At 39.7% G+C, this 24843-nt stretch overlaps 1 protein-coding gene across 2 annotated transcripts in view; it reads right to left on the minus strand.

Moving 5' to 3' along the window:
- The window catches only part of LOC131684044 (nuclear receptor subfamily 2 group F member 1-B), a 209114-nt gene that overhangs the window by 139039 nt on the left and 45232 nt on the right, over window positions 1-24843 (minus strand). For both annotated transcript variants that reach the window (XM_058966560.1, XM_058966559.1), the window contains exon 2: window positions 20030-20179. In XM_058966560.1, coding sequence (XP_058822543.1) covers window positions 20030-20179 — 150 coding nt within the window. The remainder of the gene's footprint in view (window positions 1-20029; window positions 20180-24843) is intronic.

Raw genomic sequence — 24843 nt, forward strand, 5'->3', positions numbered from 1 at the left:
AATCTACCGGTTTCGTTACAAACTGATCTCTTTTCTCGCCTTCTCTACCCTACTATGGGCTGTTCCAGAACACACAGAACATTCTTGATCGTTGTTGAAACGCGCAGAATTTGTAAGTTCTGCGCGTGCGGGATATTCGGCCTGCGTACTCCCGGTGCGATGTAGCCGCAATCTGGCGCGAAAGTTTTAGGTTATGTGTCTGTCCACACACAACAGCACAAAACAGACGACGGACGGCAGCCTGGGTGATGCTGTAAAATGCATAACATAACAGATATATAATTATGGTTAAATTAGTCGGTATTCACCTTGCCGTGGGCTTGCGGCTGATGCGCTTAACCTATATGAGTGTACTGCCCAAGATGGGGCTCCGTAGGTGCGGCGGGTAGGATGAAGGCGGATCAGCTTCTTCCTCGCTGGTTCGCTCGCGTATTCAAGAGTCTCGGCAAGGGTTCAAGTGTACTCAAGTACGGGGTCCCAAAGCAGCAGCGTCTTGAGATCAACACTCGAATCTCTCTCTCTGACTCTTTCTGGCCCTCTTCCTTTCGCACTCGCTCTCGACGAACGGATGGTATATGGTCTCATGCGCTTGGAGTGCCATGGTGTCAAGTGGACAAGTGAGGGGACCTTTTTACGATCGTACGTACGAAGCGTAGTGAGTGAATAAGTCGTTTTTTATTCTTCTTACCTGAACCGCGATGTGTGTAACTCGAAATCGATTATCCAAAGTAGAGAATCAAAGATTGCCGAGCGAAGGCAGAGGTTGAAGATATCTATACGCCACCGAGATCGAGAGTATAAGCTGAAGCCACCAGAGACACACAGGCTGCTGGAGAAGTTTTGTTTTTACGAGCATGGTGAACCTTGGTCTAGAAATTGCCAGGCTTAACCCCCCTCCCGGTGCTGCTGCCGAACACAATAAGGCAAGTGTTTTGATTGATGCTTTTTGTCTGTTGTTGTTGTTGTTGTTTGCTGGTGTCAGTTTCGCATACGATCGTGGCTTCTAGTCGAGCGACGTTGGTGCGAAATACATGAAAGGGTTTTCATCTCTAAACTGGACTTCCTTGACCTGTGTGGGCGTTTGAAGGCAGACTGTAATCCGATAGCGCGAGTAGCTTCACAAAATTATGCAACATCTATGTAAATTGAACCACCTCCGGATAGTAACCTATCTTATCGATAGAAGCCACACATGTTCCGGTCATTCACTCGCGCCAGGAGGCAACCGACACGATGGGATAAAGGGAAACAATCTTCCCCCGAACAAGAGATAAAACGTGCCTCAAGACAATCCGAGAAAACGCCAACAAGCTATTCTCCCCCATCACAAACAACTTCGGCGAAGCAGCCGTCGGTCGTGGCCCAAAACCATATGGTGTAAATTCAATTTTAAGCAACCTCGCAGCATCGGTCCGTCGTGCGAACAAAGTAACGCGAAAAGAGCCGCACCGGGAATCGTAAAGCGTACCTACGTTACTACTACGAGAATAAAATAAAATAAAAACGCATCTCCGCATTCGTGTCCTCCACCGCTTCTAACCACTCAACGTCGTTGGCCCATTCCAGGTGATACAACAGTCTTCGGGCAACCCGGCTGCCGGTCTCTGCCGACGATGTAATCTTCACGGGACGGAACGGTGCGAGAAAATGCAACCATCAACGGAGCCGAACAGGATGAATATCCCAACGTGGCATTTCGGGACGATGTGGTCAATGTGGGAAACCTCGACCAGAATGTTTGCGAATGTGGAGCATATGGGTTGAGATTTTGGGATCGTGGCTCATCTTGGAGTGAGTAGTGAAACTTCAATCGCATAAGTGGGTCATTTTGCAGTGGAAACAGCTGAATCTGTTTAGCTGGAGCAATTTCGTTGCTGCAGATCTGTGTTAGTTTGATATTATAAGCGTAGCAAAGCCTACTTTACAATCATTTTGAGATATGTTGACTCTTCTTTTAGCGATTGACACAAAAGTCTGTGGCCAAAGACACTTTTTATGTCACTAATGACCTGATGATATTAATCAGGTCACTAATGACCTGATGATATAATATACACGCCACCGAAAAACTACCTAAAATTCAGTACGTTTGACTCAATCTCGTGGTATCGTGCAGGAAGGTAAAATTAGGTAAATCGTGTTGAAGGTAGTTTCCATTTAACTACGGCAAAAATAATAACTCAACCTTGAGTTTAATTTACTTAAATTTAAGTTGAATTTACCTAATTTTGAGTATACCCCAAATAACTTATAAGTACCTTACTGCACGGAAGACCTCGGCTGAGTCGAATCTCTCGTTTTGGTTTTGACAACACTAATAAGTGCGATAGCAACGCACAGCTCAAAAGTACCTAAATTTAAGTTAAAAGAACTTATTCTGTAGGTTATTTTCTGGTAGCGTGTAGAATGTTTATAACCAGTTTGATAGGTTTGGTGCTTATAGGATGTTGGCCACTTCTGGAACCACCAATTCGTGATCTAACGCTGGATGCCGCCCGCCAGACGGCACGAGAGTGAAATGATGATGTTTTTATTTTCATCTGTCAAAACACAAGTGGAAAGTAAATTTTTAATTTTATATATTCAATCAATATTATAATTAACAAGGCAAGGGACCAGAAATCGACAGTCTTCATTAGCTCTGTCACCCACCGAAGTACGATGGGTAATGAACTAAAAATTAGACATCAGACGATTATAAAAACCCGGGCCTTGGTATCTAGCGGGGAAATTAAAATAGATCAAATGTGTTGGGGTGATCAGCTGCCGTTGTGTGTGATTCCTCGCTTTGCAGGCAGGGTACGATCACCGTCGCCAATGGGATAATCATATGTTCTTACTGGGATGTCACCATACCCAGGGATAGCATAAGGGTTAGTGCATTGGGCCGGAGTCTCAAAGGTTGCGAGTTCGAGTCTCGCCTCTGGGTGGGAATTTTTTTCACATGATTGCTTAGCTTCACTCACCATTTCCGATCGTTTTCCCCGTTGGATACCAACGGATAAGGTATTGGCACATAAGCCAAAAGACTAAAAAATTGAATTATTAGTATAATTAAATGTTATTTCTTCTAATGAAAAGTAATATTGATGAAGAAAATATGTTTCCTACCTCTAAAAAATATCCAGATGGTAAATTTCTTGTTACCTCACTAAACATTCGTTCTTCCGGTTTCAGTTTATACTAAAATGAAATTCAGAGATTAAAATTTCGATAGAAAACATGATAGTGAGCGAAAATCATTGAATTAAAGAGTGCAGGAGTTGGCAGTAGAGATTATCCACTGATAAATCCAATTTCTAAATAAACTTTTTCCGTATCTAAAACAACCAACCTAACCTCAACAATACAAAAATAATTCCGGATCTCAATAATTCGCCATAAAATATCGAGTTCGACTAAATGTTTTGATGTCAAACGACAGAACGAGTGTTTTCTTATCACCTGCAATTAAACTTTTTGTGAAACTATGTAACGTTTATCTTAAAACAATTAAAGTAGAACAACCCTCCTATATCATCAATGCAAGAAAATATTTTCATCATCATTTGACTGGTACCAAAAATGAAATCTAGTTGGCGCATCGAGTGAAAAAGTTTCGCGTTTGTAAGCCAATTAGGCAATCCATGAGACGTTTCTGATCAGCTGATTATTTATTGTTTACTTATTCTGACGTTACTCCGAGGGGTGCGACGTCCGACAATATCGTTGATTTGATCTAACATCAAATAATTCGGACTAACGAAAGTTGTTTGTCGAACGAGTTTTTCTGTTCGCAGGAGTAGACTTGTTGACAGAACCCACCGCTGAATTGTCAAACAAACGTCTAATGGATTGCTTAATAACATTCAATGTTTTTAATGACTGGTTGCTTTTTCGCTCGATGCGCCAACTAGATTTCATTATTGGTACCAGTCAAATGATGACGAAAGCATTTTCCTACGTTGATGATATAGGATTGTTGTTCTATTTTGATTATTTTAGGAAACATTACACACTTTTACAAAAAGTAAAAATTCAGGCGATAAGAAAACACTTGTTTTCTAGTGTGATACTAAAACATTCAATCGAAATCGATATTACGTTGCGAATTATCGAGACCCAGAATGATTTTTGTATTTTTGAGGTTATGTTCAACAACAACCTGCAACATCAACATTGGATTAAAAGGGATTTTCTCCCACAATCGTGTTTTCTATCCAGATTTAAATTTCCGAATTTCACTTTACTATATACTGAAACCGATAGAACGAATTCTTAGTGATGTAGCAATAAATTTACCGTCTATAAATTCCAGAGGCAGAAATCGTATTTTTTCTTCTTTAAAATTACTTCTCATTAGAAGAAATAGCATTTAATTAGAATATTATTTAGTTTAGTCGAGATACCTGTATATATTTCAGATAATGCAACCGACGATCTGTCTCCGGCTGGACTCGATGGCACTATTCGAAAAAATTTGTCGCCAAATGGAAAGACTCTCTCCACTAAGAATGATGAACTTTACAGGCATTCTAAACGGGGTTCGAGCATAGTACGAATGTGATTCAAGTTTATGTTTAATCCTTCAACGTTTTTGTGACTTTTTCTATACGTAAACGGTTTTGTGGGGTACATTTGTACCCCGGAACAAAAATCGCTCCTGAATGTCATTTTCATTGGATTTATAAATAAATTGGATAGTTTTATTCTAAAATCTTTCGTAAACTATCCTGTTTAAAAATATTCGTGTTTTGTCTATTTTATTTTAGATTATTTCATTTTTTATGGAACAAGTCTTAAAAAAGTCACGTTAAAATTCCCTTTTTACTTAATATTGCTATACCTCCGGTAGTTTCTAACCGATTTTGGGCTTAAGATGCGTTGTGAAGATTATTAAATTGCCTTTTGAAGAAGTAGTCAATTATTCAAAAAGTGTATTTATCCCGATGCTGTTTTGAACGCCAAACGCCAATACAAGCAGTAAAAGTACAACAATATGCAGTAACGGTGATAAAACAGGAAGGCGTCGGGGTAGAGCCGTATAAAAAGTAAGAATGTTCCAGAGCCTGGGCTACAGAAAATGATGAATCGAGTGGTGCTTGGTGTATATTATACACAAATTATATTCACGAATGTATTTTGTCTCTTTTATCCGCAAAAACAAAAAATACGACAACGATCCAAGCGCATTTTCTAGTTACTTTGCTATAGTGTTTTATTATGTCAAATAACAGATTCTATTGTTCAGCAATATTGAGGTTTATACAATTTCACACAAGTTTCTCGCTTACTATGTATTGATATTTTGCTTTTAAAAATAGATATAATAAATTTCTGAATCATATACACATAACGAAACACTAACGTAAACGGTTTCGTGGGGTACATTTGTACCTCAGACAAACTTTAAGCGGGCAATGTTAATTTGGTCAAGAGAAACAAATAGCTTGCATCTACTGTTATGGAAGTTTAATGATCAAATTGATTTACGATAAGGATTTTTGGCAGTTAAAATAAACCGTAACGGAATAAGAGGGATTGCAAATAGCTCTGGGGTACAAATGTACCCCACAAAACCGTTCTAGGGTTAAAGGTTCGAACAGAGTGAAGATAAATCTAACAATCGACCAGTCAGATGGCTACCTATCGTGTAAAGTAAACAAACATTCTTCTTTCGGAGAACATGGCAGAAAAGTATTAGTGTTGATAAAAATAACATTATGGCAAAATATTCCAATCGACTAAACAAGACACTTTATTCAGTTTATTATAGCTTTTTGCAACAATGTACAATAAATTACATGGAAGAGTATTATAAATAAAGTGCAGTAAGTCACGAAACAGTGAATTTTCAATTTACTCTGTATGAATTTATTGTGTAGCTTGGGGGAGTAGGCTGTGGCCGAAGCAAGTCGTAAAAAATTTTGACACATAATTTTCTTCCGCTAAAAAATCTAAGTTTTTTAATTTATTTAATTTGTTAGGTTTTACCTGGCTTTTAATAAGTGAAATGTTACAAAAACGGAAAAATCTGTGGATAACATGTGTTGATTGCACCGCTTTAAGTATATTAATTCTGGTGTAAAGTGAAATGATGCAAAAATATCTAAATAAATTGGTATTGATAGTGTTGATAGTGATAGCTTGAAATCGGGAAACAAGGAATTGCAAAATTTTGGAGTTTGTGACTGTGCCACGAAGAGGAAACATCTTTCACTCAGAGCGCAAGAGTTCTCTTTACTGTAAAAATCGGCCATGGTGAGTAGTGTGAGAGACTTCCAGTTATTATCTTATTGTTTCACTAAAACACAGGATATTCTACATTTTGGACATAAAACGTATGTTTTGCGCTGGGTACATGTGTCATTTTTCGCATATAATTCTTGAGAACGTGACGCAAATGATTGATACAGTCGGATTATTATCAGTACATCTCATTATATGTATTACCTGCTAAATTATTTTTTGGATTTTGTTTGCATATATTATATTACATACATCATCCACATTATTCATATTGTATATTGAGCTTGCTGGGTGAAAATAATAAGCCTTTTAGCGGTTGTTTATTAATTAATTATAATAGGTTGATCACCCTGAAGATCATTTGTTAAATTTTCCACTTTATACTTTTTCTTTATTCTAGAGAGTAAGCACAAGCGCAAGGCTGATTAGCCAGGACAAGGTGAAAATACCTCTGTACCATCTCAAGAAGCCTGGACCAAAGGAGTGACATTAACCCTCTTGGCAACGTCACTCCCAACCTTCTACTAAATTCCTTTAAACTGAAATGGCTGGTACGGTTGTCCTCGTTTCTTAATCATTCAAGACTAAAATTCGCTCGTTGGTTAAATGATTCATTAAGTGGATCATTTAATTACCGTTTAATTTTGAGTCATCTTCAAACCCAACTCTGCACAGGAGGATTGTCTGTTTTAATATGTGTATTATATTTCAATATATGTACTGCAAATATTAATATTGACAAGAAAAACACTAAAGCATAACTTTAGTGTTTTCCGAGCGAGTAAAGGCGCTTTATCCTAGGCTTATTAGCCAGGGCAAGGTGTAAATACCTCTGTCCATTCCCAAAGGACCAAAGGAGTGACAATAACCTTCTTAGCAAAGTCACTCCCAACGATTTATCATATCCCCTTCAAACGGAAACGGTTGGTACGGTTGTCCTCGTTTCTTCCTCCTTTGAGATTCGAAATGATTCGTTAATTAAATTATTCATTATTTGAATAATTTAATTGCCGTTCAATTTTGAATCATCTTTAAACCCAACTCTGCACAGTAGGCCTGGCCGTTTTAATATTTGCGTCATATGAAAATATGCTTCAAATATTAATATTGACAAGAAAAACACTATAGAATAACTGTAGTGTTTTCCAGGATGCTTTTCAATACTGGCTGTGTAAGGGTTAGAATAGAATAGAATAGAATGAATTTATTGTGTAGCTTGGCTAACGTCACTCAAAGTTATAGCAAAACTGTGGGTGCCAGGAACAAAGAAGTTGGCATCATTTTATACAGTGTTGCGCATTCCTGTGTACGGGACTCTATTATTCCACAGACTCTAGTTCAAACACTTTTTTCCTTCCTCTAGTCTTCCACGGGCCAACACCGCCAACAATCTAAACTCTGCGCTACAGTACCCAAATATAAAAATCAGGCATTATGATAAGATGAGTGATTTTTTTTTCAAATTCATGAATTAAAGATTTCATCATTGCCTTTGCAAATTTTCATCCTCGAAGCCGTCTTTTGGCAGCGAGAAAGCCTTGCATTTCCTACCATGGTTATCTCCACATATTTTGATCTCATCTGACAGTTTGTTTGGATCCCGTATCATGCGTAAAGATATACCGACGTTTTACAAACATAGCATCAGTCTGAGCGAATGGCACACCTGCATTACCGACGTTAGATCGTCGATAAAGTGATCATCTATTTTTTGTTGCTTTTGCTCTCCAATGCAATTGGAGGAAAAATGATGAATACGCACTCAATCTTGTGTATGTAAGCCGTGATGTTTAAAAGCTGTTAAAAAGTAGACCGAGGTACTAATCCTGTCCGAAGATTAAATATTAATTCTGCATAAGTGGTGCACAGAGAATAACACCTCTTGACATCAAACAAGACTGTTCTATTCGCGCTAGTGATAAAATATTGGGCGCTGGGGACAATGTTCAAGATTAAAAAGATGAACACCAAAAAGTACAGAAGAAAAGAAAATTCCCTAAAACAAAAAACGACCCCAATCTGTGTACAACACAATCGTAAGAAAGCCGAAACGATGTATTTTAATGGACGATGGATGTAAAATGTTTAATTTAATACCAGTTCACTGTTAGGTCTACACTTTTATAATACGGTGCTGGAGGAGGAGGTTCCAGATGACGTTAGAATTATTAGGTTGGAGAAAATCGGTAAAGAGCTGTTGGTGTGGCAAGCGATCTGTTGATGTGGCATCAAAAGTTCGTCGGGTTTCACAATGGGCGCACTCAATGATGAAGATTACAGAAACATCATGATATTCTCTCATTGTTTAGATTAGATATAGCATCTTCTCACTATGCGTCGGTGACTTTGGAGGTACTCAATTGCCAAAATGACGATTTTGTTGAAAAATGGCTTAATCCACTAATCTGTCCCGAGTTGAGTCCTATTGAACATAATTGGACAATAATTAAACGGCATCTGGGAGAGAATGACCGAGAAGTTTATTCCCTCAAATACTTTAAGAAAACGTACAATGAAGCTGGACGAATGCTGTGCACAATCTCATAGATGGAAAAAATCAAGAATTTTTCAGGAAGAATTTACAAATAAGAAAGCGTTCACTTGATAAAATGAACAGTCCTTATCTTTAATATAACTTGAAATGAAGCTTATAGCGATTCCTCCCTAGGAAGCGGAAAATGGTTGAATACGAATTTACTCATTTTCGTTGAAAATGTTGTAGCAATGATAATATTATATTTGAATACCTGTTATTTGCCTAATGTAGTGAGATGAGTATGGAATGCGGTCCTTTCCTGAAGAGGGAAAAGAATTTCATTTCAGAAAACTCACAACGACGTTATTGGTGTTAAATGTTGTATACACTTTGTGAAAAGTTGAAAACTCAAACGTCTCATTCGAAATACTGCGGTTTAAACGTGTCAAGCTCAATTGAATGACATTTTTAGTAGGGAAATTACTCTAAACTATAAAATTGAAGTAGAGTTGAAAAAATACATTGTTACTTTTACTAGCTTTCTATCAATGTATGAAATAAAATATTTATTTAAATTTTATTCTTCGTTTAATCATCCTATTGTCAAATGAAAACCCAAATCTTCCTATTTTCACATTTTACAGAAACCATCCTCATCAATTCCTCCGGGGGTCGTCAAAACGAAAAGCCTTACAACCGGCAAGTCTTACATCCCATCCCGTATCAGCAGCTACGGCGCACTGGACGCCTGTGCAGCCGAGTAGAACGCATCATCAGATTAATTACCGCTCATAATTCTTCGACACATCTACGAAAGTCCTACATGATGTAGTACCTTTCGCACTCACCGCCTGTCCGAGTCCGTCTCTTCAATGCATCAGCAACAGCAGCCGCTTCGTCAGAAAGTGGCCTTAATTGCGCAAATTCCCATGTAAATCTGCTGCTGCGCCCTTCCGTGTCCGCAACAGCGGCCAACGGGTGAACCGACGACGAGGACAACGACTACAACACAGGCGATTAGGAAGGATTCACGCATCTCTCCGAAGGTCAAATTTATGATCACTTATTAGTTTCAGGTGTCGGCTGCACAAAGGCTTAATCTAACCGAGCTACAACATCCGTCGATGTCGGACCGGGAAGAGCAGGAAAAAGGGGTCACTTGCTCTGTACCTGCTTGTTTGCGATCCCTTTGGATCAACAGTTTTTTTTTGTTTCGCTGCCGTCGCTTTAACCCTTCTACAATACCGGTGCGGTGCGATGCGAAGGTATCCCGTATTTATAACGCTGTTTTGTCATTTTAAAAATGGACATTTTATTTTAATTAAGTTTTTTTGCTACGGTTCGGACGCAACCTTTTCTTGCCGAAGGACACCGCTTGGCGGTTCAAAGCCTGGTAATGATGACCAGTGGTCAAAACATTTAATGGGCTGCCATGACGACGGTGGTTTCGAAACGGAAGAAGGTCAAATTTGACACCTTTTCAATCTAGCTTTCTCCGATGGTCAAGAGTCTTAGCGGGACGTTTTGTAACGGTCCGAACCATGGACAGATGCGTGCGCCTTTCTTGTGGTGATAAGTCACCGTTGAAGAAGATACCGTATGGAGACCGCAATAGGAAGAACCCATCGGAGTTCCGGGCTGGTGTGCGATCCGGGACAAAAGAAGATGCAAACATCATCATTTACATGTGCGCTTTGGTATTAAGCGGGTGGGTAGGGAGACGCAACGAAGGGTGGTAACTGTCAATCTTCGCATCGGTGGGGACCGCCCGAGCTTGGAGACTTAAAGGGCTCTTCAAGTGGATCTTGTTCAAGTAGCGCTAGGAGCGGAGTGCTATCTCGCATGCACGTGTTATCTTCGTTCGTAGAAGGAAAAAGGTTGCAGTTGACAGCAAGCGAAAAGAGCGATGAGCCCATGATAATAGTACAACGGAGCAGGGAGGGAGAAATATTTTTACATTCATCGACACACGCAACGAGTAAAAGATCACTTTTGATTGACATCGAGATAATGTTCGTTATTGAATGGAGCTTTTACTCCCCTCGTGGTGAGTTTCGTCTTCGCCAACCGGCACGACCGCAATCAAAAGGGACCCGTGAAGAGCGAAGATATGAACATCATAATCAACATTGATCACCCACACAATAATTGTTTTACAATGTTTTCATCGACCGACCGAGGCGAGTGTGTGCGATAATGTTGGTTTGTTTTTTTTTGCTTACATTGTATGTTGGAACATGCCTCGGTGGGGGAGGCTTCCCTAAGCGGGCCTTGTTGTGCTGTGTTCTTGTTAACAATATGTAATCATCAATTTCAGGTTTTGCTCGAGCGGTGGTAAAACCTTCATAACATCGATTTACGACTGGTGTTCTACATGGGAGTAAAAGAATATTTCTTCGGTTTTGCGCTGATGAGGCGAGTGAAGCAGGCTGTGATCGGCAGTGTCGACAGTCGACGGACAAATTGAAATAAAACTTAGTGCCAGTCGAGCTAATAAACAATGTCATTGAACATTTGTTTGTTAGTACTCTTTATATGGTTTATTGCGCACTTCCCATCAACCTGGACTCAGCACTTTCAAAGTGCGAGCACAGAGAACAGACGTCCATCTTCAGCATTCAACTTGTGAAAAATCTCTAACGATTTCGAAGGTAGTTGGGATATCCAAACCAGGTGCGCTACTGTCGTCATGTTTTTTTGTGGCTGAGTTCGACAGAATTGACAGCGGTTATTCCTCTACCCAGTCAAACTAGTCCGGAACCGGTTCGGACTTCCAGCATGAATTCCAGCTCAAATGCATCAACCGATAGAGTCGAAATCGGTTGTTTTCTTTGAGCAAGATTCCATGCTGAATCCATCAGGATTTCAAACTGGTTCCGGAATGGATTTGACGGATAGTTGGGATAGGTCGGTGTGGCGGCGCTAGTGTTTATCGTATATTAATTCAAATGTTTACACACGTTTTTTGAATATTTTTGTTCGGTCATGGATGTCTGTTCTCTGTGGTGCGAGTTATCAAACTGCCCACTGAGACGTCCAAAAAATTGTTTCAAAATCGTTCAACACGGGTCCAACAATGGACGTTTGTTGAACGGTTATTTGGACGTCGTTCAAATTGGTCCAACGAACGTCCTTCATTGGACGATTTTGAAACCAACCGTTCTTAGAGGGTGCTACTGAAAACTGCGAGCTGTCAAAACACATGTATTTCAAGTGATAGAGATGGTACTTTCATAGACCAGTCGAACTAATCAATCTATGAGAAGAATTTAATAGAAGAATAGTGAAGAATAGACTAGTTTTTAGTGCCACATGTAATATACATTAAATTCTTTGCGACTGTCAAAAGAGTAAAGTTAACTGTGTCGGTAAAGAAATCACGGTAAAAGTCATTTTATGTCGACTAGTCAGCGTGAACAGATTGCGTAATTTTTTCAATACTGTAGAAACGGAGAATATTAGCCTGTGCACGCTTACGAAGTCGACATAAATTGACATTTACTGTGAAGCGTGTTTACCAATAGTGCCATTAAACTGTAAAGAAATGTTTGTAAACACGGCTCACAGTAAAAGCACCAAAAACTGACATCTAAGTCAAGTTTTCTATGTGCGTTGTGCGTTGTTTGCTATCAGCAAATAGCAATTTGTCACTAGTAGCTATGATCGGCCAGTAATCGTACCTTGTATGCAAACTTTTATAATGACTTCAACACTAGCAATCTGTCAACTGAACGGTTTGAAAATTCAGGAAGACCATAAATGAATGGCTGGCGTCCGAAAGGGGCGAATCCACATTTTTTTGCACTTTTTAATAGTTCTAAGTAATCCACGTGGACTGCCATTTGAGTGCTGCTCACATACTTGATATGTATGGCTATTTTCCATCTGATACACATTTTTGCACGAATGTATATTGTTGAGCGTTTTCCAAAAAATTCAGTGAAAGTGTCATATGTCTAGATAGTTCGGAATTCAGGACGGCACTGTTATTAAAAAAGCTAAATGAAGTTGTAGGTCCTATCATTTTAAATATATCTTCCGAAGATGCAAACTTTGCGCCTGTATCTTTCGAAATAGAGCTTGTTTTGGTTAAAAATTTAACGTAAATATTTTGTTATCAAAAATGCGTCGGTAACTTGGCCTGTGTATAGTAAATAAACTCTTCTGACAAGACCCAGCTGATAGTAAAGTGGATGTGGAATAAGGTTTATCATCAAAGACTCCAACTTTCCATTTATAACCATATACATTGAACTCGGTTGAATTATATCTGATCTTTTTTCGGATTAAAGATATTGCGCTAATGATTTCGAAAGAGCTGACGCAAAAATATTCAACCGTGTTAGGTATCTCGAAAGTCCGACCAGAACAAGCTCAGCTTGTGATATTCTATATAAAGCAAGCAAATATCGGTATTGTCCACACGCCATTCATTAAGGACTACCACGTCTACATGCCCGCTCACAATGTTGAGATCGATGGTGTAGTCACCGATTCGAGTTTGTCATACGTGGGTCTACTGAAGCACGGGGTTGACTGTTTCAAGTATCCCTTGCTCCAGTTGTTTTTAATGGACATACCACTGGACGGGACAACATGGTGTGTCTCCTGCTTTGCGTTTAATCACGACATCTTCGAAAACGATCGTCTGCTTGTTTGGCTGATTACACAATCATGAGGATGACAATTGCATTGAAAATGCTGAAAAGTGAGTCCACTGTGGGGTGTTACCACAGTGGTCACACTTTTATTGCCATGTCCCGCGTACAAACAGCTTCCTAGCAATCTAAAGCGTTCCATTAAACGACGTTCCAAGTTCTCTTCTGTAGAAATACTAAAAACGAGCTTCACCACTCATCATTACAAATGATTATGCTCTCTTAGATCAGAAAGAATGTGACTCTGATGATGCCCATTTGGAGTGTCTCTCCATTAGAAACATCTTTGACTACTCTTAAATAATGAAAGCCTCCAAATATATCCGCTCGAGAAAGCTCTGGCTTAAAACCGAAATAATCAGCAGCTAATTTTGGAAATTTGAGATTAAACAAGGAATTTTCAGCACTTTCAGAAATATCAACAATCTCATGTGATATTTTAGCCACAAATTTAATTTAGTGTAAGAATGTTTGGATCTAGGTTTGGCATCGGCAGCTTTGCGACCTGGTGGAGCTCCTCCCAGTATCGAGGAATTCATTCTATTCTCACTGTACTACGTGGAGTTATCTTCTCGATGAAAATTGATCTAGCTTACTCCATGATCTTTGCTACTGCTGCAAGGAGTTGGTCTGTTTCCCTTCCCATGACCTGTCTGTCTCACTTGTGTTTCTATGAAACTGAGAAAACGATCGGAAAACGTTTGCAGTAATTTTCACACGAACACGAACACTTTCGTTAATTTTTCATTTATCCACTTTACATTTGAGAATAATACCATTTATTGTAAATAAATCTGAATTGAATCCTTTATTGTTTACATTAGCTTCCTTTTCCAGTGTGGTGTTTACATTAGATTCCTTTTCCAGTTTGGTTTTCGAACAACAAAGTGAAATGTCACTCCTTTTCTGACTTATTTTAAAAAATATCAAGATGTCAGACGCGTTTCCCCCTATGGATGATGCCCTTGGAGGGGTCTAACCTGGTCAGTCATACACGACGGGTCTAGTTTTACTAAAGACGCTAAATCGTTTACCATTTATCTGTCAGTGTCATTCCATTCGAGCACGATGCTTGTCAAAGGCCCTCTTTCGAGAAGGATTCGAAGCGATTTTTCTCAGATTGAGCCAGGCAACTGGTAGCCCTATCTCTGCATACAGAGTTTGACAATAGGCAACATCGTTTTTCTACCGATCGAGGCTGGATGTTGTTGACTCGAATCAAAACTTGTCGAAAGTAAACAAAGTTCAAATCGTCAACCTGGCGCCCAGGTGGTGAAATCGTTAAAATTCAACGGGGTGCTGGAGCGTTGCCAGAAGATTTTTATTTCCAGATTAAATTTTACTAAACTTCCCAGTTTAACTCAGCCGGAATGCTGGCTGGTTCTAATTCGTATTCCGGCTCCGGTGACACAACCGATTCAAGTTAGAATGTTTAAGGGGTACTATTTCGATGCGGCTTAGCAGCATAACCGAGGCCTAGGAACCGAAGCGGCGCAAAGCCGCTGAGGATCCGCCGGGTGAGGTGGCCACCGACCCGCCGTCGGAAGCAAGCGAACCTGTGATCCACTCGTTTGCCCGGCTTTCTCAAACATAGGGGCTATCCCTAGTTTACACGCTGTGGCGATGTGGCGTAGCCACATTGGGTGGTGGACACAAAATAAAATTGGCAACGCTAGCAAAATGTAAACACAAATGAACACTCCGGATGAACCTATCGTCAATTGACATTTCGACGAGTTTTGATTCGAGCCAATAATATGGGCCCACCGATCGATGGGGGTCAGTTTGACAACGTCAAAATCGCTAACGTCATCTACAAACAATAGAAGACGTAAACAAAAGAAAATAATGAAAACTTTCTCTGATTTAATTTAAACTAAAGTGCTCCTCGTTCGTATTTAGAATTCATTTCTTTCATTTTGTTACAAACGAAGTTCTTATGTTGACTACGAAAACATGATGGCAGGTCCCCCTCTTGGATTGAGAACTTTTAACGGCTGGTGGTGTTGACTCGAACCAGAACTCGTCGAATGTAAAGTTCATTCTGTAGCGTCAAACTGTCGCCCATGTGGTGAAATTGTTAGAGTTTAATGGGGAACTGAAGTGTTACCAGAAAATATTTATTTCCCATATTATGTTTTAGGAAACTTTCGGTGATCATCCGATACCCTTCTGGAACCTCTGTTTAAGGTGTGCCAGTGCGATGCGGCTTAGCCACATAACTGAGGCCTAGGAACCGAAGCGGTGCAAAGCCGCTGAGGATCCGCCGGGCGAAGTGGCCGCCATCGGAAGCAAGCAATGTTGTGATTGCCCGGCTTACTCAAACATAGGGGCTATCCAAAGTTCGACTAAACGGTAGCAAAGTGGGACAGCGTGCGTAAAAAGCGATGTGACGTAGCCTCATTTGGGGGTGGAATCAAAATCAAAACTGGCAACGCTAGTAAAATGTAAACACAAATGAAGACTCCGGATGAATCTATTAGGCTGTACACGCTGACGAAGTCGACATAAAAATGACTTTTATTGTGAGCCGTGTTTACTAATGCTGGTAAACACGGCTTCATTTTATGTCGACTTATTAGTCGACTTCGTCAGCGTGCACAGGCTAATTATCGATTGACATTTCGATGAGTTGTGATTCGAGCCAATAGAGGCCCACTTTTGACAGGTCTCATGCTCCATTGGAATGGCACTGACAGATAAATGATCATCAAGATATTGAGATAGCGAGTCTTTACTCAGAGATCCGTCATAAGTTTTATCAATACAGCTTTTATAACGGAAAAATCGGATGACTGGTAATTTTGCTCACGTATGTTATAGCGAATCATTTTTTCCAGTAGTGGCTTATTGTTCTCAAATTTTTCGTAGCAAACAGTAGCAAATAACTCACTCCTGTTCTGTCCGGTTTGCTTCCTGTCTATCTGTTTGCTACGTAGTACTTTCAGGATTTATGCAAAATATGCACAAAACACCTGGTTTAAAAAAGATTTGTTTACAAAAACAAGTAGGGCTAATCACTGGGCATATTACTTTACATTTGAGCATTAATATATCATCCTATCCCTTGAACATAAGTTACTAGCTAATACCCATCGTGCGTTGCTGCGACTTTTAACGAAATAGGAGGAAACACAATTTGTTCCGAAGCGCCATCTGGCGAGCAGATAATCCCCAAACAATAGCACACAAACACGTTCCATAACAAATCCCTACTATGTATAAAACGTTACGGCAATCGGTTAAACCGTTTAGGAGTCCGTAAATCATATACATACAAACATTGACTTTTATAGATATACACACTCAATTCAGTTCGGTAATTTCCGCACAGCTGAACAGTCAGTAAAATTTTTCAACTGATAGCTCAGCAAAGTGGCGTTAATTTACTGATTTTCAGCGATATATTTACCGAGTGTATTCAAAACAAACGTCACTTCTACTGAGATCTCGGTAAAAGCTTTGTTAGCTGAGTGCTCGGCTGTGCAAAACTCGGTAAGAGTAGCGAAAAAAGCTGGGATTCGGTAGAACAAGATGTGTGAAATTGCAATTAATCTGATTGAATTCCGATGGCAGCAGTGTTGCCAGTAACGGTTCAGTTATCGGTGAGTAATGATATTTTTATGCCTCTTCGTTATCTTCAAATAACAATAAAAGCTAATAAAACCTATCACTTAAAATTATCTTTGTTAACATTTTCTGTGAAATTGAGCTGTTGTAAATAACCTAGAATTGTATTGAATATCATAGGACAAAAACTGGGCAGCTTCTGTCTTGATGTAAACAGGGTTTCCGTGTTTCTTAGCCCAGTTTCAATGAAAAACAATTTTGGAACTCGGAAAAAGTTGACAATTGAAGCGATAAATAAATTTTCTCATTTTTATTCGTTTGTCCTACATGTTGGAGCAGACAGAAACAAAATAATTTTTAATAAAGTAAAACCTTTAAAGCTTTTTCAGTGTTTTCTTGAAACCAACTCCTTAACACCACCCAGGTACAAATCCAATCACAAACATACAATGCTAACGGTGTTCCACAAACTGGATGCATTCCTCTGCAAAAGCTTTGGTCAAATGTGAAATGTCAAAGCTTAGTTATCATTCATTCCTTGCGCGTCATCTCTTCCGCTTCCAAAACTAGCCGAGATAATTCCTTCTCAAACCACACAGCTGTTTCACGAAACAAAAACGGTAAACCCCTAATCCTCACACCGCAGGTCTTTGTGTCACTCGGGGTCACACGCCCGGAATCTTATCCTCTGGAATCTCCACACGCATACACACAAACACACACGCGCGACATCAAACATCTGACAAACAATCAAATATTGTCCTTCAGCAGCGCTCTGCTGCGTCCCTTTAATAAGCTTTAATTTATTCCAACGGTCAGTTTTGCTTCTTGACCGCTGGCCACTACTTTGGTTCTCGAAGGAGAACCGGTTCTCGTACGACGCCCGGCTGGCTAGCTAGGATCGAGAAAGCCGGTTTTCCACAGCCCGGATTCGGTGATGATATTGTTTTCCTAAGATTCACCCCTTTTCTCACTTCGAGCTCCGGATTCGGGAAAGAAGCGGACAACTGACCAGCGGTCAGTCCTTTTTCGTGTCTTTTAATTTAACATCGGATCTTCAGACATCCTAGGAGGGGTTCGTCGCCAGGATAGGGATACATCGAACCATAAATCTTCCATCCCGGAACAATAGAAAATAGTTTCTGTCGGTATTGTTCTGGCCCGAGAGTGGAATGGCAGGGTGAAAAATCGTACCGAAAGACAGTCCGGATTTAATCCGCATCCTCGCATCCCGACCGAAGTTCCCGCATCAATTGTCTGTCTATATTTGCTTTACATATTAAAAATCATTCGGATTGAGTGAATCAGGCAGCGAAAGGGGTTCCAAACTGCTCCGGTTGAGGATCCTTTTTAGAGGATAAAAATTTTTGCGATTCCTCGCTGTATTTGTTTTAAATATTAAAAATCATAACGATTCCATAAATCACAAATCTGGGAAAACGGTTCGCCGGCTGATCAGCGGAACATGCCTTGTCATTCACGGCACTGCTGTTTACTCCAGCGTAACCGGACCAGACCAAGCAGGCTTGCGTTTGACATGCAACGGCGTACGAGACGTTAACAGAGCTATACAACGGTGAATGTGATTATTGTGTTCCTTATCCGTATCTACACACATGTTGATTCTTATCGCCCGCGGATCAACCGGCCAAGTAGGCCGTGATTCTTCTGACTTCATATAGTGTTTAATATTTATTAAGCAATGAATACTCGATAGCTTCATTATGAGTGCTTCACGGCACGCCACGCTATCCGATTTCGATGACTCTTGACATTTGGACTGCCCCTCGATTGACAGTTGCACCCTCAGGGGGTTGTACCAGGTGTGTAACGTAACCTCAAAAAACATATTTTTTAGCTTTTATTCACGAGCCCCAGGTTGTTCTATTATTGATTTCCATTATGTACGTGAGAATAATCGAAAGGAAACTGTTTTACTTTTCTTTTATTATACTCTGATCCCGGCAGCAGTGATTACAGAAGGGAATCAAGAAACTACGCCTGCTGTGCGCGCGAGGGGTTTGTGACTTAATAACGAATGTAGCTATTAGTTGAAATCGCAAGAAGGTAGTTCGCACCGAAAAGTGCAACAAAGGGTTACGTGAACCATTTGTAATTGAGGAAATTCTCACACCATAGGGAAGCCGTACCTAATTGGCGGCAGCACTGCAAATTTGACAGCACTGAACAACAACTGTGCTGCCAGTCGGTGTGCAGTGCGAAATGTTTACCATTGAATTGTGTCACTATTTAGGCGAGATGAATGGTGATATTAATATGCCTTCATTGAATTGTCTCTGGCGTAATAACATTATGATTTACATACGTACGATAAATAATGACTGTATTCGAGTACGGCTTAAGCAGCATAAAATAGCCGTGTCACAGAATAATGCAGCGTTAATAATACACGTTCACGTCGTTGTCGTCGTCATTGTCAAGTGTCATCTTGCGCCAACGGGTGTGCAGTGTGGAGTGCAAAGCACCACAAAAAGCTCAGCGAAGCTTGAGAGTTCCACGAAACTAATGAATTTAATAGATTATTGTTCTGAGCGTGACCGTAATTTGCTCAGTGCAGCGAAACGCTCGGAGGAGGGAGGGGGTAGGGCGAAGATGACCTTGTCGTTGAGCATCAACACGTCCGTCATTGTTATATAGCCCTTTTCGCTTACCGTCCGTCTTGTCAACGCGATTTGACATCTCTCGTTACCGTTTTCATGCCTGCGGTTACCGGTAAGAGCTCTTGTGTCGCAAATTGGCTTACGACCGATGGGTGGCCAGGCAGGCGTTGGCGTGTCAAAAGTGGCAGTATAGTAGTTTCGCGCACGGTCATAACCTAACCTTTTGTGTCTACTCCTGCTTCTGTTGCGGCTTGCACCCGATCGGTCGCCTGTTTAGCACTTGTGATACCGTATCAGTGACGCACGGAAGCGTAAAATTCCTAGTTCTGACACATTTCAATTGAGCATCGAAGCTGACGAAAGGTCAGCCCATGCAGAGCAGCGTGGGTAATTGAATTTAAATTTAAAGTAGACCGAGCGGTCAGGGAGGGGATGGTATATTGAGCGGAAAAAAACGTACAACTGATGTGACTTACCTTCGCGTCGCATTCCCATTTTGAGGCACTTTCGTAGACGACAGAATTGACACTGATTCCGGTGGTGCTGATCGATCGGGCAGTTCCGGTTGCCGCGGCACGAGTAGGTGAGGTTCCGCCGGACCGATCGCTTGAAGAACGATTTGCAACCTGGAAGTGGAGGGGAGAAGAGAAGGGTGGTTATTTTTAAAATGACACTTCATCATCAATATGTTGATTAATATCAGGTTTAATATTTCAGCACGTGTAGGGTCTGCTTGACTGTGATAATCAACTAGACATTAGAAAGAGATGCGATCGGACGCATTTTACACTAAAAATGAGTGGGTGATGTACAGCACGTACTCCTGGATGATTTGTTATTGAATTGAACTTTACGGAGACGTCACAAATGAATTGCATGTTCATTTTTGACAGTTCGCTTGTACTGTTTACATGGAAATTCTCTACGATTTGCTTCGAGCGAATCTAGTCATCCACAAATTTTTCTACGTCCATGTAAACAGTACAAGTGAACTGTCAAGAAAAGTGAGGTTAACTGTTTAGTAAAGAACCTAATAGCATTAGCGTATATTTTTATCTTTTGGTTTCGAAAGAAGAAATAAAAAAAGATGGGTGGGTACCGAAGTGAGGTAGAATACACTTTAGGCATTTAATACGAATGCTACAATTTTGACTATCTTCTGGTGGGTTGCATTAAAACCAGCTATTTCGTTATTTCTAATGGAAATACCGAAATATCGGTTCACGTACATCGAAATCTAAAATATTCGATCATATTTCTCCTCATATGGTAACCCTGAAAAGAGCATTTAATGAGAGGGAAACACTTCATTTGGCAACAGCAGAGAATTGGATATACTTGTACCGTTATTTCGCTATTTCCATTAGAAATACTGAAATAATTTATTTTAATAAAACCTTTCAGAAATTCGTATAAATTGCAGCATTCGTATTAACAGCTTAAAATGTATGCTACTTCATTTTGGGAATGTCGTTGACATTACCTACCCATCTTTCTAATCTATAACAGAAAAATTCTACACTTTTGTGAATATCCGACAAAAAACGAAACTACTTGTTTGTCCAACGAGTTTTCTGTTCCGTTGTTGTGGTGAATTAAGCGCCCTTGATGTGGTGAAGTTTACACCCGCATAAGTGCGTTTTGCCCTGTCCATTTTTTAAAGTGTAATATATAATGATTTTGAAACATTGCAAATATTACATGTTTTTGAACATTTTGCGAAGTGTTATGAGGACGATTACAAGGGGAATTGTTGGTTGAATGATATTTATTAAATTTTCCCAATTAATGTTCTATAGCTAAACTATGATCATATTTCCTAAGGGGGTGCGTTGTACCCCATGTTTTGATAAATAATATGCGCAAACCTTAACCAAGCAGGTATCTTACACACTCAATTTTTTCTGCCGAATCTCAGCATTTTTTGCAACTTTTGACGAGATTTGAACAGCCGAGCACACGGCAAATTGATTTTTCGCTGAGATCACAGTAAAAGCACAGACAAACAGACGTAACAGCTGTTGAACACATTGCACAAAATGTAATTCCATGGGAATTTTTTTTCTACCGAAGTCCTGGCAACAATGCCCACAACGCTTGTCAACTGCAAGATAGTAGATAAAAGGTAGGAGCATTGTTGCAGTTGTTAAATGTGAAGAGCGAAATAGAAAAATCGCCTATGTCACGTACTTCAATTTCCATAGAATAACGATTGCAATTGACAAATTGAAAGAATGCAGAGCTACGACTGCATTTTTAAAACCTCAGCTCTTCTTTGCCGACGCTCTTTTGGAATCCCGGAGACATCAGGTGCTCTTTATTTTATTTTTCAGGCTGGCTGGGGACTTGTACTATAAGAACAAGGTCTATTTTTAAAGAGTTCGCTGTATTATCGAGGTCATCATTGGATCAAGATCCCGGAGACACAACCCTTAAAATTTCTTTGCCAATATCAGGATCACGTTGATGCGAATTTCATTTTTAGTGATAGACGTGTCAATCTTTACCGTGACAACCGACTCGGTTGTCACGGTAAAGATGGACACATCTATCATTACCAGGACACATGTTAGTGAATTAGGGTGATTCGTAGTTATACTGCCTAAGCTCGACCCTCATTAACAGAAGACAAAGATTAAGCCCGCACGATATTAAGCCTGTTCTAATGACCCTGCCACTTCTAGTTTTCCGATCTGTTTACTTCACATCCTTGCTCTTACTTGAGTACTATGGCTCTAATTCCTATTATTTTCGCTTCCAACTACATTGGATTTGGGCAATTTGTAACATGTAGAGCAAACAGGGGCAGCCACAAAGGATAACCGGAATAGTGGTCGCAGTGGCTAAGTTTCCCTTAACAAAAAAGCTACAAAACAGTAAGTTTTCAAATTACTCCGTATAAATTTATTGTGTAACTTGGTTGAAGTCACTCAAAGTTACAGCAAAAACTGTGGGTGCCAGAAACAAAGAAGTCTCGACAAACATATGATTACGGCTAAAAGCCAACTGTCAAAATTATCTTTGAAAGGTAATTCCGGACAAACCGCTACTCGCCAATCACAGATGTTAATAGTAAACAAAAGAGAAAAGTTTTCATTAACTGCAAAGAACTGTGTTAAGCCAGTAACGGTTTGTCTGGAATTTCCTTTCAAAGAGAATTTTGACAGTTGGTTTTTAAGCCGTAATCATATGTTTGTCGAGAAGTATATGCCTATAGAGTACTTGACAATCTGTAACTGTATTAGTGTGGTCGACGATTTGTTTTCCTCCACCTGTCATAGGTGGAGAAAAACAAATCGAAAATAACTTTTCAGTCGGATTATTTCCATGATGGAACCTGACCAACCGGCATTGTACGTCTTCGGAATGACTTTTACAGCAACAAAGAGCATTTCAGCATCATTATAAATACTTTATGCGAGCTATTTCAAATGATTAAATTGGCTGACAGTTTTACATATGACAGCTGGAGGAAAACAAACCACTAAAGTGGTGTGTGTAAAATGGTTTGCCTAGAACTCTATAGGCATTATTTTAGGCAGTGTTGCAAATTCCTCTGTACACTGAGAAATGAAAATATAGCCTGAGTTAGCATACTTTCAATTCCCGTCTCTTTTATTCTGCTGAAATTTTTATGCATTTTCTAGCATATAGAGTAGAGTGGGGTCTAGTAGGTCAGTTTTCCTTGGCGAGTTCATGCGATGGTATTTTTACACTGATTTTTAAAAACATGCACTTGTTGGAAAGGTTATACATCTGGCAACGTTTCGACAATAATGGTTTTATGCGCGGCTAAATATTTTTCAAGCTAAATCCAATAAGGCGAAGGTACTTTCTTTCGATGTATTTAAATCTGGGGGTACGATAGGTCACTATATTCGAGGTTAATTTAAATAATGTACACGCCTAGAAAATCACCGGTTCAATTTTTATTTGAACAGTATTACTACTGCAGATTATTTAAAAATTAAATCGACGTCATTCAGGTAAGAAAATGAGAAGTGGCACATTATGTGAAATATCATGAAACCGCGAATGGAAATGTTGAAAAAACATGTTTTTCTCGGCAGCTGAATCTGGATTTGTACTTGCGAATGACTTCTTCGGTGTCCTCGTCGTCGCTAGAGTGTAGAATTGAAGTTGTTCATTCTGGCTCACGTGGTTGCTTAGCTGTGAGACTATCAGTAGTGACCTTTAGTGCCCATACACGGCTGACCAATCGTGCCCCTAAGCGTATGTTGATGTCCGTATTTTTTTCAAAAACAAATGCATCGCAAAACCAACGCAAAACTTGTGTTTAGCATTAATTTTTACGTAAGATAAAACTCTTGTGACATTTTTTTACATTGATTAATTGTACTGTACTGAGGACGAAAGACAAAGGACAAGTACTGAGGACGATGACCGAGATGATTTGAGAATGGCCGGAAAACCGCTAATCACTATTGTCCACATCATCACACCGAATGGCTGATTCGAAAAACCGGCGGAGGTGTTAGTTGTTCGGGTGCTGGATTTGCTACGTATTTTAACTGACTAGAACTGGTTTTCTGGATGTTTATGAGTATTATCTGAACTGTTAAAATGAAGGCACTTTTTATTGTTAACCACTTTACCAACAATACGTCGAGGATGTTCGTTTAATAAGGTGATCAATTATTTCTGTAATTCTGTTGAATAAGTAAACGAGGCAGGATAAGATATGAGAATGTTGGATGAAATGAACAGTGGTGGTGGAATTATACGAAATCGATCGTAAAGTGAAGAAGGTTTCATTTCAACATCTAAAAAGTGTTGACGAGAAAGTCCTATTGTTCGTGAATAATATTATGGATATATGGGGGGGGAGTTATATGGATTGAGCATCAGGTCGGTTTATGCAAAACTTGTAACGTTTGTTTCCTTGAACTCGTGCTGTTTGTTGACTTAGTTCTTCAATTATGATTGAATCACTAAAGCTGTGGTTATCTCGATGAATAACTTTGAATGTTCTCAATTTCGTGTTAAACTGAGTTTCATTGAATGAAGAATATGCCTAATACAGTGAAACTTGGTGAAAACCGATTTAAAAGTAGCTTTCTATAAAATAAAGAGTAAGCAGACAATATTGTTGCAACACTTCCAATCTTACGTAACTTTTTCCTACCTGACCGAAAGTAACCAAATTATGTTCAGCTTCTTTTTACGGTGTATTGTTTACATCCGCTCAAATGTGCAATTGTCATTGATGGGGTTTTCGATTGATGTGCACCGGTGTAGTGGTGTGTACTGGTTTTGCACTTTATAATAG

Source organism: Topomyia yanbarensis, chromosome 2, assembly GCF_030247195.1.
Source record: "Topomyia yanbarensis strain Yona2022 chromosome 2, ASM3024719v1, whole genome shotgun sequence".
Lineage (NCBI taxonomy): Eukaryota > Metazoa > Arthropoda > Insecta > Diptera > Culicidae > Topomyia > Topomyia yanbarensis.